The sequence below is a fragment of the Balaenoptera musculus genome, chromosome 11 (assembly GCF_009873245.2).
Source record: "Balaenoptera musculus isolate JJ_BM4_2016_0621 chromosome 11, mBalMus1.pri.v3, whole genome shotgun sequence".
Lineage (NCBI taxonomy): Eukaryota > Metazoa > Chordata > Mammalia > Artiodactyla > Balaenopteridae > Balaenoptera > Balaenoptera musculus.
In genome coordinates, this window is record NC_045795.1 from 95986443 (window position 1) to 96002145 (window position 15703).

Below are 15703 nucleotides of genomic sequence, written 5' to 3' on the forward strand. Positions count from 1 at the left end.
CCTGATGGGTCTGTTTATCCCTAGCTGTTAGCAAATCCTAAAGAGATGAGTCTGTCAGTGATGAATGGATGCACAGACCCTGGAGACTCAGAGCCGTCACCCTTCATGCGGCGGGGGCCTCGGGTGATGGCTGACCTGGAAGAGGACGCAGGGAAACTAAGCAGATACCTAAGAGAGCAACCCCACTGATGCCCGTGCTGTGTCTGGGGCCCATGGATATCCAGGAAGCTGTCACTAAGCTGTCCCTGGGGACAGGGTGCAGGGTGGCAGAAACGTGGACTCCAGGTCCCCTCCATGTGGTATCAAAAGGCAGAGGAGGGTGGTCTCCCCCCCAGTCTCAGCCCCAGACCTACCCCACACCACAGTCCATCAACCCCTCCAGGGGAAACCTTAGAAGTGGGAAAAACCTCAGCCCTGCTTCAGGCCACCAAACAGCAGGGCAGGTACCAACTGCTCCAACGAGAATCCCCACCAGAGAGCATTTCTGTTCTGAAGCCTTTTCTCCCACGAGTTAATCTCCTCCTTTCCACGAGGGTAGGCAGAGCCCCGATCGTTATTATTATGGCCCCATTGTACAGGTGGGGACATGGCGGCCCGGAGAGGCGAGGTGTGCCCAAGCTCACACACCCAGCAAGAGGTTGAGCTGGGGGCTGAGCCCACCCCCTTCCCAGAGGAGCCCAAACGCAAATACCAGGGTCCCACAGCAGCAGCCGACCACGGGGGCGCCAGGAGACACCAGGCCCTTGGCTCGTGCATGAGGCCCAGCGCCCGTGCAGCCCCCTTTAAGGAGCGCTGGGCCCTCCTGCAGGGCTCCAGTCTTAATTTTAGCTTGGAGGCCTGCCACCGGAGCCCTGAGCCAGCGGCAGGCTGAAGTTATGCGGGACAGCTGTCAGCCGGCACGCTGGGTGGGGCCTATTTAGCCACCAGGGGCACAAGTCTGGGGACACTGGTGTCCCTGCCCCAGGTCTTCTCAGCCCCGCTGGCCACACGGCTCCGATCTCCTCCCGCAGGTCACCCAGCTCCACGATGATGGCCGAGGAGCACACAGACCTGGAGGCCCAGATCATCAAGGACATTCACTTCAAGGAGATCGACCTGGTGAACCGGGACCCCAAGAACATTAACGAGGACATAGTGAAGGTAGGCTCGAGGGCCTGCCCCGGCGCCCCCCGCCTGGAGGGTGTCAGCTTGGGGCTGGAAGGGGCAGGCTCTGCTCCCGCGCAATCGGCTTCCCTGAAAAGAGACCTGTTCCTCTGTCTTCTCCAAATCCCACCCACCGCCCCGCCCCGCCCCACAAACCAGCTTGTACCCCCAAAGAGCCTTTAGTGTCAACAAGAGCAAAGAATCAGCTGCACATACAGGACCATCGACCGGGGCGGGGCAGGCGAGTCGCAAAGGAAACTTTACAACTCTGTAGCTCTTCCCATGTGCTCCTGGCCCTCGGCTGGGGACAGACGAGGTGGCCAAGTTGGGCCCTTTCCATGCCGGGGGCATTTTGCGGTCTCCACAGTGGGCGCGGGGTTAATCCCCAGAGGGCGGTTTCCGGCAGGGCTGCTGGCCCTCGCAGGGGCCCCCGCTGCCCCAGGCTGGGGGGCCGTACCCAGCACTCATGCCTGCTCCTGGCCTGACGCAGGTCCAGCAGCCAGGCCAGGCCAGAGGCCTCTCAGAGGGCACCGGGACCCCTGAAAGGGAATCTTGTATGAGGGTTAGCCTGCCTTCAGGGAGTCTCCCCCGCGGCCATGCCTGAGTCAGGGCTCTTTCCTCACCCGATGCCATCAGCAGCCTGGGTGCCTCCAGGGCCGCGCCTCAGTCCAGCCTCCACCCGGCAGCCGCGGGGGTCTTACTGCAGCAGAATTCCTGGGAGCAGGGCACCCACCAGCCAGCATCAAAGTCACTGGAAGGGCCTTTAACAGGGCAGGTGTGGGGGCCTCCCGGGTGCTCTGAATACGTCAGAATCACAGACCAGCGGAGCGGTGTCCAGTAGAAATGTAATGCGACCCGTTATACAATCACCCTATGTCATTTTAAGTTTTCTAGCAGCCATGACTTTAAAAAGGAAAATCAAACAGGTAAAGTTAATTTTCATGACATTTCTCATTTAAGCCAGTATGTCCAAAACAGTATCATTGCAACGTGTAATCACTACAAAACAATTACTGGTGAACAACTGTATAATCTTTCTTCATCTTCAAAATCTAGTGTGTATCTGAGACGTGGGATGCATCTCAGTTCAGACTCCAAAGTTTTTATGAGAAACCCTCTGTCTCGAGATTTCATAAAATGAACAGTTGAAAATTGATTCACAAACCCAAGCTGTGCCAAACATTCTTACAAGTTTCCCAATCACAGAGTTAACTATCAGTTTTTACATTTTTAATTAAAATTAAACACGATTTAGAATCCTTCAGTTGCACTAGCCACAGGTCAAGTGCTCGTACACAGCTCAAGGCCACTGGGTTAGACAGCGGGGTTAAGGGCTCGTTCTAAAGGACAGCCCTGCGTGGTCACCTTCAGGGGGACACCTCCCATGCTGCATGAGTCTAACGTCCCCCCATGGCATTCGAACCCCAGCACGTCTGGCCCCCACCTTCCTCTTCCACCCCCAGCCCCCATGCCAGGAGCTGGCCACACCAGCCAGAACACACCCCTGTGTCTTTGCCAGCACCTGGCCTCCTCTCCTCCACGCGGTGGACGCCCACCCGGCCTTCGAGACCTGATGCAAACGTCACCTGCTCAGGAAGCCTTCCCCAACTCCTCCAAGCAATCGGGAGCTCCCTCCTCTGTGCCCTCACTTCACTCAGGGCATTTCCCTGCAACAGCTCACATTATGCTATTACTGTATTTATAAATATCATTTGTGGTGCAGAGAGGGTCATCACAGCACAGTTTGGGAAGTGCGGCAAAATTAGGGCATGAATTTTCCAAACTGAAAAGCACCATACAAACGTCAAACAGTATTTGTGGTGGTTTGTGCAGTGTGATCTAGAGGGAATGGTCCCAGACTTGACACTAACAAATGTGGTTTCAAATCCAGATTCCTCTACTTAAAAACAAAGACACTGGACCCCCTGTAAAACGAGCATAATGTACTCCCCCGGGGTAAATGGATCTCAGAGCAGCGCTGTGCAATAGAAATAGAACGAGAGGATTGCATGAGATAAGAGGTTTGATAGTGCCTAACAGAGTCCCTGGCACACAGCAAGGGTGTGCAAATGTGAGCTGATTAGGAGCCTGGAGGAGCTTGCAGGACAAGAGAGCTAAGCCAGGGCCAGCGCTGACACTCAGGTTCCCCTCTGGTGGGCCCTAGCTGGCTGCGGGAATGCAAAAGAGGACCCTAAGGGAGAACGTGTTTTCTGCAGGATCCCGCAGCAGGTGACAAGTGGAGAGAGGCTCTCGGGTCCCAGTGAGCCAGGAGTGAGCTGGCTCCAGGCTCGAGGCCCAGATTATAATCCAAGGGAGGGATGGGGGCGGCCACACAGATGCAGCTGCTTATGCAGCCTCCCAGGGGGCTGGGAGCTACCCTCTCCTGGAGGCCCTGAGCCCCAGAAAACCATGCCTCAAAGGTGAAGCAAAAGGCCCACAAATGTTCTTGTCGAGAGGAGATGATTATTTGGTATATTTACTGGACATTCCCTGGTTTGGGAACTTATTTGACTTTTTCTTTCATTTTTAATGAGTGAGAGATGAAAACGTTTTGAAATTTAGAACAGGGATTCTAAAACAGAACCAGATAAGTACCACAGACAGGTTCAAGAAGACTTCAGGTTGGTGTAATGGGATGTGAAAGAATGCAGAAAAGGAAGAAATGGGAGAGAGCGTGGCTGAGAGAGGTCCATCTGAACAGGCTGGCCTTCGGGTCACCTGGATGTCTTTCATCGACCAGGGAAAGGACCGGGGTGGGGGGGGAGGACAAGGGACCGAGGGGGTGAGGAGGACAGAGATGGAGAGGAAGAGAAACAAGGTCAGGCCAAGATGAAGGCTGGAAAGGCTCCCGTCGGGGTGGTGTCACATGTGGTAACAGGCTTCACGTGTGTGAGGATGACGCCGTAAGACAGTAGAATAAGACAGGCTATAGAGACCCAAGTCTACTCCCAGTCCTGACTCTAACTTGCTGTGTGATGCTGGGCAAATCCCTTTCCCTCTCTGGGCCTGAGTCCCTAGTGTAGACAGAGGCCGGGTGGAGAAGAGGGAGACCCGTTCCCTCCACCGCCAGCTGCTGAGGTTTCACACAGAAAAGACAAGGGTGAAGAGCAGGAGACGCACCCACCAGGTCCTTGGATTTGACCCTCAGCAGAAGGAGGTGCTCCCTCTGGATTTCTAGAGTCAAAACTTTCCCAAACTTCCCTGAGCAAGGCCTGGTGCTACCCTTGAACCCAGGCTGGAAAGTGAGTGCCAACAGCAGAGGGAGAGCCCTGCACAGCCCAGCAGACTTGACTGTAGTCTCCAAGCTCCGGGCTGGGCCTGGGCAGAGGGGAGGCTCGCCTCATTCCCTTCACCCCCACCATCACCACCACTCATGGAACATCGATTCCACGAGTCATTCCTGAGCGCCTGCTCCGTTCCAGGCACTGTGCTGTCGCAGACGACATGGCAATGAGCAAGTGAGACCCACTGCGCGTAGGGCCCGTGCTAGGCTCTCGGGGGGAGGGAAAGGAAGCCAGCGGTCCCTGGCACTCCAGCTGGTCAGTGAGGACACCATTCCCTTCAGACCCAGATTGCAAAGCCTCCAGCCCCTTCCCCGTGCACTCCTGCAGGCCCCCAGTCCCACCCCGAAGTCCACCAGTTATTTGTGAGAGGTCTCAGGGCTTTCTCATCGACACCCCTCCCCCTCCCCAACTCACACTTAGGCAGCCAGGCCCTAGAGGAGGGACACCTGAACCAAGCGTCAGGCAGGTCCTTCAGCTTCTGGTTTCAACCACTCTCCCCTCAGGCACTCAGAGCCGGCCCCTTCAAACAGGGTGGAGGGAGAGACCTGACCCCAGCCCATGACACTAGTTCCCACCTACCTCCAACCCACATCTGCCACAAGACCCTCCCCCTTCAGAAAAGCACAGAGACAGCAGCTTCTGCCTCTCAGCTTAGGCTAACAAACACCCAGAGGACCCAGTAACCCTCCTTCCCCCAAGGTCTCCAAACTCTGCTGCCAGTGTGGGCCCATCTGGACACCCTGCTTCACAAAGATGAAACTGACCTGGTGCTTCCTCTTGAGAAGAATCCAACAGATTCCAAGAATCCAAGAATTCCAACAGACAGAGAAGATGAGACTAGAAAAAATGAGAATGCACTGGAGGAGGTGCTAAATGCCTTAAATCAGTGCCAGATGAAGGGTCAGGGGAAGGAGGAAGACATTACTTTCACCTGGGAAAATCAGGCACCAGCTTCATGGAGAGGTGGTATCCAAGGTGCATAAATAATAAGAAAAATGTAAAATGTGGAAAGGGGGCATCAGGCTTTCCAAGAAGAGGGAACAAAATAAGCAAAGGCCACAACGTAGAGAAGAATGATGGGCAGAGTCGGAAAACGTGAGGAACGGGTATTGCCACTCCCCTGCCTGTGTCCGTGGCAGACATTACTAATGGATCACAGCACGTTTCCAGGAAGCCATGGACCATCAGCTAGGCTGAGTTGGCACACAGGCGAAACCTCTTTGCTATGCTGTCTGCAGGCGAACAATGGGACTAGGAGCATCTGAAAGGGAATTTGTGGGAGAGGAGGCAGAAGGGGCAGGTTGAGGCTGAATTAGGAACGGTCATGACCTGCCAGGCATTCCACATTGGCAATTCCTTCATTTTGGAAAGTACCCCTGGCAAGTACCTCTAAGAAGGGCTATACCCTGGATTAACTCACACTGAGGTATTTACAACTCAGTGTTATGGGGACTCCTGTGTATCAACTAGAGTTTTTAAAAACGGCCACTTTTTTGGGGAGCTTGTGAAAATGCAGATTTCTGGGCCCTGCCACCAGAAATTTTACGAGGCAGGGCCGGTGAATGTTTTGTACTTTAAAGTACAAACAAGTCCCCCTTGTCCTATAGAAGATAAACCTGTAGTCCAGAGTTGTCACCAGTTTCCCCTAAAGACACAGCGTATCAGTTATCCACTGCTGCGTGACAAATCACCCTAAAACTCGATGGCTTAAAGCAGCAAGCCTTTGAGGCTCTCTCAGTTCTGTGGGCTGCGCAGCCTCAGTTGGGCAGCTCTGCTGGTCTCACTGGCGGCCTCTCATGCAGCTGCAGCAGCATCTCCTCTACAGCATTCTGGTGGTTAAAGCGAGTCACAGGGCAAGTCCAGACTCGCTATGGGCTGAGACTGTGTGCTGAGAGGCATGACCAATCTGGGGTCATCTTTGGAGACTAGCTAACTTCCCCCCAGAAGCTGGTGCACAGCCAAGCCTACAGCTCAACCCAGGGCCGTTCCTACTGCTCTCCAGTCCACCGCACCAGCCTTCCCGAAGGCACAGACTAAGGGGGCAGGGAGGGAAAGGAAGAGACGGGCAAGGACAAGGCTCACTGAGATCTGATGGGGGCTCCTCTGGTGGATCCCTTCTCTTCACCCCCCCACCACCCCGGTCACCCTCCGTTACCTTGGTCTCTTCACAGTTCCTTTATATGAACCCAAGTGTCCTTACCTCCAGGCCAGGTGCCCCAGGCACCCCCTGTAGGATGCCCTGGACCCCAAGATCCCACTAATCCCTGGCTCCCCTCTTCCTGCCCTCAGAACCAGCCTGTGTTGCGTTCTTGCCTCACCTCCTGCTGAGGTCCCCAGTCCTGCGATGACCCTGATCAGGGAGACAGCAGGGGAAATTCAGGCTCAGGCTTTGATGTCAGGTCAACGTGGGCTCCACCCCTGTTTGTCCCTTACAGGCTGGGCGAAATGCTGGATATAAGACACATGGCCAGAAACCGACACCTACAAGGGCCAAATTGTGGGCGTTACTATGGTTACCCCAGATTGTATAGAATTCTATTTTTTTAAATTAATTTTTTTGGAGTACAGTTGATTTACAATGTTGTGTTAGTTTCAGGTGTACAACAAAGTGCATCAGTTATACATATACACACATCCACTCTTTTTTAGATTCTTTTCCCATATAGGTCATTACAGACTATTAAGTAGAGTTCCCTGTGCTATACAGTAGGTCCTTATTAGCTACCTGTTTTATATATAGTAGTATGTATATGTCAATCCCAACCTCCCAATTGATCCCTTGCCCCCTTTCCCCCTTGGTAACCATAAGATTGTTTTCTACATCTGTGATTCTAGTTCTGTTTTGTAAATAGGTTCATTTGTGCCATTTTTTTACATTCCACATATAAGCGATATCATATGGTATTTGTCTTTCTGGGTCTGACTTACTTCCCTCAGTATGACAATCTCTAGGTCCATCCATGTTGCTGCAGATGGCATCGTTTTGTTCTTTTCTATGGCTGAGTAATATACTATTGTATCAATATATATGCACCATATCTTCTTTATCCATTCCTCTGTTGATGGGCATTTACGTTGCTTCCATGTCCTGGCTATTGTAAACAGTTCTTCAGTGAACACTGGGGTACATGTATCTTTTCAAATTATGGTTTTCTCCAGATATATGCCCAGGAGTGGGATTGCTGGATCATATGGTAGCACTATTTTTAGTTTTTTAAGGGACTACCACACTGTTCTCCATAGTGGCTGTTGCCAATTCACATTCCCACCAGCAGGGTAGGAGGGTTCCCTTTTCTCCACACCCTCTCCAGCATTTATTGTTTGTAGACTTTTTGATGATGGCCATTTTGACTGATGTGAGGTGATACTTCATTGTACTTTTGATTTGCATATCTCTGATCATTAGTGATGTTGAGCATCTTTTCACGTTATTACCAATTATAACACATGAAGCAGAGCTTTGTCATTTCTCAGCTATTCTACAGCTATCACCTCATCTTAGCTTTAACTTTACAGGCCAGTGCTTCTCAGGCTATTTGGGTGAAAGGCCAGTTTTATTATTATTATTATTCCAATCTGTTGTACACCAATAGTTTGCAAAAGTTAACAAAGATTAACTACTAGAGAGATGAGGTGAAAAATAGGCATTGACAATGTAAGCTCCAATTTTTATTATTATTAGAATCAACAGACATAAAATTATTGGCTCAAATCACTGTGACTATTTCCGAATGCCTACTCTCAACTTCTGTACTTGCCTTGTTGGGAAGGGGGCAGTGGCTGTGGACCACTCTTTAAATAGCAAGGTAATAGGTGAGAAAACCAAGACCCAACAAAGCTAAGCCACTCCTTTGGGTCTTGACTCTGAAACTAACTCCGTGTCACTAGGGATGTTGGTCCAATCCTCTCGGTAGAGTTAAAGCAAACAAACAAAAAACTGAAAACAAACAAAAAACAGAGGCCCAGAGAGGGCAAGCACCAGGCCCCAAATCACACAGTGACTCGCTGGACAAGTGGAAACTGGACCCAGATATCTGTCCCCGGCCTAGAGCCGTTCCCCCCCCACCCACAGAGCGCCTGTCTGAACTGCGCAGCGCCCTGGATGCCCAAGGACTGAGTCACGCAGGAATGCGGGGGAGGCATTTTTGAAGGGGGTGTGGCGTCAGGCCGCCCCCTCACCCGCTGGCAGCGCCCGGCCCTGCTGTCCTGCGGCTTCCCCGCCCTCTTGGGGACGGCGGCGGGAGCGGTGCTGGCCGGTTCCGATTAATCAACTGGCTCTCTTGCTGTTCCAAAAATAAATATGCCAGAGAAGGGGGCACCAACCTTACGAGCAGCCCCTTCCTCCCCCTCCCACCGCCAGCCCCGCCTCCAGCTGCACACGGAGCCCTGCGGCTCCCCCAGGGCCCGAGCCCCTGCCGCACACTCGCAGAAACAGCCATCTCCCCTCCACTGGCGGAAAAGAATCAAGAAGTGAAGTCACCTTGCGCCTCTGATACACTGGCGCGTCTGCCTAGGGCTGCCTCAGCCGGGTCTTATAAATATCTCCCCAAACTAGTGCGGTGACCAGAGAGCGGTCTCGGTGCTCAGTCCTGATTAGGAACGGCCGCCTCCTCCCAGGACGACCCGTCCCTCTGAGAGCACATGTTCGCATTCACAGACAACGGAGCAGTTGCCCTGTGCACAGTGCCCAAGGCAATTACTGGAAATAATTCAAATGCCAGCAACAACAGCTTCTGCCTTGTGCAAAAAAAAAAAAAAAAATTAAAAGACATAACAGAGAGATCCTTGGGGGCAGGATTATTACCATAAGCAGAAAAGGAGGGAAAAGAGGACCCCATCCATCTTACCAGCGCAGGCTGAGTACGCACGCACACACACATTTGTGACCAGGTAGGCTGGAGAACTGTCGTACTTACGATCTGGGTGTCAACAGCTTTTCTGAGATATATTTTCATAGGAACTTCAGAGCAATTGAACAAACGATTACTGTCACTGGGCACCTACCATGCATTGTACAAAGCATTGCCCAAGAGGAGGTGTGCCTAGCACAGAGTGGGTGCTTAATAAATATTTGTTTGGATGAATGGATGGATGGATATGAATTGGTGGATGGATATGGATGGATGGATAAGAGGATGGATGGATAGATAGATAGGCCGATAAATGGGTAGATGGATATGAATGGATGGATGCATATGGATAGATTGATGGATCCATGGATGGACAGATAGGTGGGTGGATGGACGGGAGAATGGATAGATGGATGGGTAAATGAACAGATGGTGGGAAATGGATGGATGGAAAAGAAATTACTTCTATTCTTCATAACAAGGTTGTAAGAAGTAGCAAACACATTTTACAGTTGAGGAAATGAAGCTCAAAGAGGTTATCTGCCAAAGTCACTCATCAGATCAGCAACTGCACTGGTGTGCAAACCCACCTTTGGGACCCTAGCTTCCTGTTGAAGAAAGCGCTCTGTAACAGCCACCAGCAGCTAACAATTAGTGATCAGGGATTCTGTGCCAGGCAACGTTCTGAGTATTTACATGTCGTATCTTATTCAATCCTCCGATAAACCTAATGAAATCAAGCTAGGAAAACGAGGCATAGGAAAGCTAAGACACTTGCTGAAGGTCACAGAGCCAATAAGAGGCAGAGCTGGACGCAAACCTCAGCAGTGTGACTTCAGTCAAGGGCTCTTTTCCACTTCGTCGCCTCTTAGAGGCCAGACACAAATCATCAAACGTGCTGAATGGAGGAATATGCTGAAATAAGTGAACAAAGCAGGTTGGGCTGCCGAGGGGCGGGGAAATTGCAGACTGCTTGGAGCAGAGTGGGTGGCTGTGAAGAAGGGGCTGGGGGCCCTGCCCTGGGGCAGGTCTCTCTGGCCAACAAGGCCCAGACCTCAGAGGAGACAGTCACCCTCCCTGAGAGCCGGCATCTGCCTCGGGGTCCGGGGTCTGACCCTGGCTGGGGCCGCGTGAAGACCTTAGATTAGAATCAGGACGCCCAGATGCACCTGTCTGCCCAGCTGGACGTGAGGAGGCAGGGCTGGGTCACCTGTGAGTGGGGAGACATGGTCCTAAGGAACAGTCACAGGAGGGGCAGTAGAGGCCCCAGGCGCTGAATGGGAGAGAGGAGGAAGGAGCAAGAGCCTGCTGGATAAAGGCAGGGAGCACGCCTCTGCCCTAAGGCCTCCCTCAGCTGCCCAAGTTCCTGGGGCCACAGCAGGATCCAGAGCCCAGCCCAGGTGCTAGAGGCATCAGGCACAGGCCGGGCACGGCCATGATAGGGGAGGGGCGGGCTGCAGAGGTCAGAACACCTCAGTCGGCAGGATCCAGGCCCTGGGGGTTTGACTGAATCTCCACAATCATGGTGCATGTACCAGGTCAACGTTAGAATGGTCCCCCAGGGCCTACGGTCCCCAGCTTCTTGGATCTGAAAGCAACAGCAGCTCTGGATTTCTGCCCATATAGACCAGATGTAGAAAGATGCCAGCCCTTTCCATCCACTCTCCAAAGCCATGGGACGTTCCCCAAGCAACTTGGGCCTTCTTTTCCAAACATCCAGCACACTACTCCTGCATCTCTGCCTCCAAACCCCCCGTCCCCCAAATTCCCAGACAGCCACCACCTCCACCTCCAAGAAGCCCTCCAGGAAGAAGTGCCATCCTTCCAAGGAGATGAGGAACATATTCATATTCTTCCTTCCAGCCCTTCCCTTCCATCCAGGGGGCCATATGACAGGTTATGCGACCTCCGCTAAACCCCTGCAGAGAGAAAGCTGGAGGTTGAGATTTACGAGCGGGTCCTGGAAGGACCTCTGACCACCCAAGTAGGCTTTTGAACATCGTCTGCAGCCTGAAATCTCACTCCGTGAACTTTGCTCCCCATCAACGTACCACCCCCAGGGTGGGGCTGCATCCTCAGCTGTCTCTGGGGGGACCCAGGGATCTGAGGCCTGGCACAGGAGCTCAGAATCCAGCCACACGAGATAAACAGGGCTCAACACTGGACATACAACATGGTCATGTCCACTCCCTCCAACCAAAAGAGTTACACTGGAAAGAAAAACACCAAAGCAATAATAATTTTAGTACTAGAGAAATACAAGTGGGAGATACTTGTGTTTTGTTTTTGCTATTCCCTTAATTTTCTGCAATGTGGCTATGTTATAAGAGAAAGTAATTTTAATAATAACTTTATGCATAGAGAGGATCCCCTTCCCCCGAAAAAGTGGGAAAACGGTTCACTTGGGAGTTGAAGTTTGAGCTCTGACATCACTGGTCCCCACTCCCCCCGCCAATTAGTCTGATCCATTCATGCATTCATCCAACCAACTACTATGAAAACAGCCCAGGAACACACTGACCCCATGTTACAGACAAGACAGCTAAGGCTCAGTGCCACTAAATGAAATCACATACGAGAAAGTAGCTATGACGGTGCTTAATGCACAGCAGGGATTAACGAAAAGTTAAGTGACTTGGCTGAAAGCAGTCTTTTTTATTTTTTCCGTCTTCCCAAATGGGGCCTCAGTCACCATTTCAGCGGGATGCGTGAGCAGGATTCTCTGAAGGCCCACGTTCCTCGCAGCTGCAAAGGAGGGGAGGGGTGGGCAGCGGCAGAGGAGGGTCTGAGGTCGCTGCAGGACCAGCGTGGGGAGAGCAAAGCCTGTGTCCTCCACGGGTGCTGCGCTCAGGTCCCAGATGCCTCCACCGGCCAGGATGACGCGGCCCTCACCTCACCACGTGCCGTATCCTAACGCAGCTCTCAGGCCGCTGCACCTCCATCTAACCACCTCCATGACCCCAAACCGGGCGGGATTCAGCGACGGCTCCCAACTCGCCCCCCATGTGCATCCTCACATCCACTCCACCGACCACCCCAGCTGCGGCAGCCAGAACGAGCCACTCAAAACTCAGATCAGAGATGCAGAGGACAGGCTGGTGGTTTCCAGAGGCGGGGAGAGGGGTGGTGAACTGGGTGGGTGAAGGGGCTCAACTGGTGCAAACTTCCAGTTATGAGACAAGTAAGTCCTGGGGATGTAAAGTAGAGCGTGGTGACTACAGTTAACAATACCGTATGTAGCGTCTATTTAAAAGGTGCTAAGAGAGTAGTCAATAAAAGGTCTCATCACACACACACACACACAAATACGTAACTATGTGTGGCGACACGTGTTAACTACACTCAGTGCGGTGATCATTTCCCAACATATACAAAATCAAATCATTATGTTGAACACCTGAAATGAATATAATATTAGATGTCAATTATACCTCAACTGAAAAAAAGCTCAGATCCAGCCGAGCCACACCCTGTGCAAAAGCCCTCAGTGGCTCTCATTGCACTCAAGCCCCCATGCCTGCCCCGCCTGGCCTCTCCAGCCTCCCTCCGGCCTGGGTCTGCGCTTGGCCTTCCAGAAGCACCTACATCTCCCCAAGAGCACACACTGTCTATCCCACTGGGTCGTAGCAGCTGGTGCCCCAAACGCTCTTTTCCAGCCCACAACTCCTCCCTCCCCCTGGCTACCTCTAGGTATCAGCTTAGCTAGATGTCACCTCCTCCAGGAAGCCTTACACTCAGGCGAAGTTAAATGTCACCCTGTGGGTGCGCACGGCCTGTCCTTCCCTTACCGGAGCACTGGTCGCTGTGGTGTAAGCGCCTGCTGTAAGCTCCAGGAGGGCGGGAAACTTTGCCTGTTCAGCATCCTATCGGCAGGCACCCGGTACATTTTTTCGGGATGACTGACTGTCCAATTCCCTAGGATCACAAAATAATAGAATTTCAGAGCCACGGCTCGTGGCCTGCCTCTAACTTAGTTTCTTTAAGTAAGTTACTCAGCTCCTGGAGGCCTCTGATCCACCCACGAGAGAGAGAAGTGGACCGGCTCCTGTGCCTCACTGCTCTGGGACAGCACCAGCACCACCCGGGACTTGTCAGAAACGCAGGATCTCAGGCCCCACCCTGGGCTCACCGGGGTCAGAATCCCAGGGGGTGGGGCCCAGCCGCCTGGCTTAACAAGCCCCCCAGGGGGTTCTGACGCTTGAGGAGCGGGTGGCTGCTGTGACTTGAGGGTTCCCCCTCCCACCCCTGCAGGTGGATTTCGAAGACGTGATCGCGGAGCCCGTGGGCACCTACAGCTTTGATGGCGTGTGGAAGGTGAGCTACACCACCTTCACCGTCTCCAAGTACTGGTGCTACCGCCTGCTGTCCACGCTGCTGGGGGTCCCGCTGGCCCTGCTCTGGGGCTTCCTGTTCGCCTGCATCTCCTTCTGCCACATCTGGGCGGTGGTGCCCTGCATCAAGAGCTACCTGATCGAGATCCAGTGCATCAGCCACATCTACTCGCTCTGCATCCGCACCTTCTGCAACCCGCTCTTCGCTGCCCTGGGCCAGGTCTGCAGCAACATCAAGGTGATGCTGCGGAAAGAAGTGTGAGGCCGGGTGGGCGGCAGGGGTGGCGGGGCAGGGGAGCCCGGCCGGGCTGGCCCCACCGCAGGGCTCTGCGGGGCTGCCGGCAAGCTCTTTCTCCTTGGGGACCGCTGCTTCCCCCCAAGACGGGAGCACACAGAGTAGGGAAGCCGGAGAGAAAAGACAGCCCGCCACGGAAGTGCACTGGCCTTCCCTCTGCCCCCTGCCCCACCACAATGCCCCCATGACCGGGTGCCGGGAAGATCATTGGCTAAGAGGCAGCTACCGCAAATCTTTGCATTCACTTGTACTGTAACGGCATAACCCAGCCCTCAGCTCCCACCTGGACGCACCCCCTCCCCACCAGGAAACCACCAGTGACTGCTGGCGTTAGCAGGGTGGCTCCAATAAAGGGTTTCCGGCTGCATCTGGGAAATGCTGTGTTTTGCATGTGTCCATAAGGTGGGTGCGTGTCCTGACCAGCTCCAAAAATATATTTCCCTGCCCTGAGAAGCAGGAGGGGCAAGCTGGTTAGCCCTTCTCTCGGCCAAATGCAAGAACCAGATTTTGGTTTCTCTTGGAATTCTTGTTTGCTGGGTATCTGTTCCTTGGGAGATTATTTCCCATTGATTTCTGTTGCCCCTGGGCCAGCCAGTGGTCACCCACAGAAGAAAATGGCCACTGGGCTAGAAGGGGAAGGTGATACTCCCTGGGCCCCACTGAGGGCAGGGCCTGGGTTCAAAGCTCCCCTTTGGCTCAGACACGGAGCCCCTGGCACTGCCTCTTGGCATGTACACCCTCAGCCCCGCAGATGTGATGATGGCATAAGGCCCCATTCGAGCATATGTGGACTCACCATGGAAATAAAATGGAAATAAACGGCAATGGAAAGGATATGTCCCACCTCCTGCCCACCTACCCTCAGCAGCAAGACAACAACAACAAAACCCCCAGAAATCTTACATTCTTTAGGGATGCTTTTCCCAAAGGTGTTATCCAGAACTAAGTCCTCAGAAAAAGGAGGGGGGAGGCTTTTGTGCTTAAGTTTGTTTGGAAAATGCTACAAATTTCTCTTAGAGATTTTTCAATAGACATTAGTACATTCAAGGCTCTGACAAGTCCCGCAGTAAAAAAAGTTGTTTAGGCCAATAGCCCCCAACCCTATTTGACCCTTTTTTTTTTCATGCAACACCCATTTAAGTCTCATAAAATTCAGGTTCCAAAACACTTGGCCTGTTTTCAGAGGCATCACCTCACTGGCACCCGGCCATGCGCCCAAGGGTCCTGGGGACAATGAGGTAGAGGGAACCGCACATGAGCCAGAGACAGGCCACAGGCAGCCTTGGTTCTGCCTCTCCTCCTAGTTGCCTTCTCTGGCCTCAGTTTCATCATCCATGAAATCATCTCTCATGTCCATTTTAGCTCTTTTTACCCATTTTCGTTTTTTCTAGTGTCTTCATATAACATTTTCAAACACAGAGGAATGTTGAAAAGGTTTGCCGTGAACACCTATCTACCCGCCATCTAGGCTCTACGATTCACAGTTTACTGCTCCTCCTTTGTTGCATCTCCATCCATCTATCATCCACCAATCTCACCTTTCTTTATGCACTTTTAAATAAGCTGCAGATATTGGTATATTTTCCTCCTGAACACTTCATCAGCATCCCTTACTTTTTGCAAACAAGGAAGTCACCGCCCAGAGAGGTCAGCAGACTTGCCAAAAGGTACACAGCTAGCCACATTCGTGCTGTGGTTCCAGCCCACTGCTCTCTGCTCTACCTGGGGCTCTTCATGTTCTCAAGTGGACTCAGAGGCCAGGCTCCTCCTGCTGACGGGTTTAAAGCCAACATCGCTTCC

The 15703-nt window shown here is 52.7% G+C and overlaps 1 protein-coding gene across 1 annotated transcript; it reads left to right on the forward strand.

The window, feature by feature from the left end:
* The first annotated feature begins 925 nt into the window (after positions 1–925).
* CAV3 (caveolin 3) lies at positions 926–14279 on the forward strand. The gene is made up of 2 exons (XM_036869188.1): positions 926–1140; positions 13529–14279. The coding sequence occupies exons 1-2, from the start codon at positions 1027–1029 to the stop codon at positions 13868–13870; spliced, it is 456 nt and encodes a 151-aa protein (XP_036725083.1). The 5' UTR covers positions 926–1026; the 3' UTR covers positions 13871–14279.
* Positions 14280–15703: the final 1424 nt, after the last annotated feature.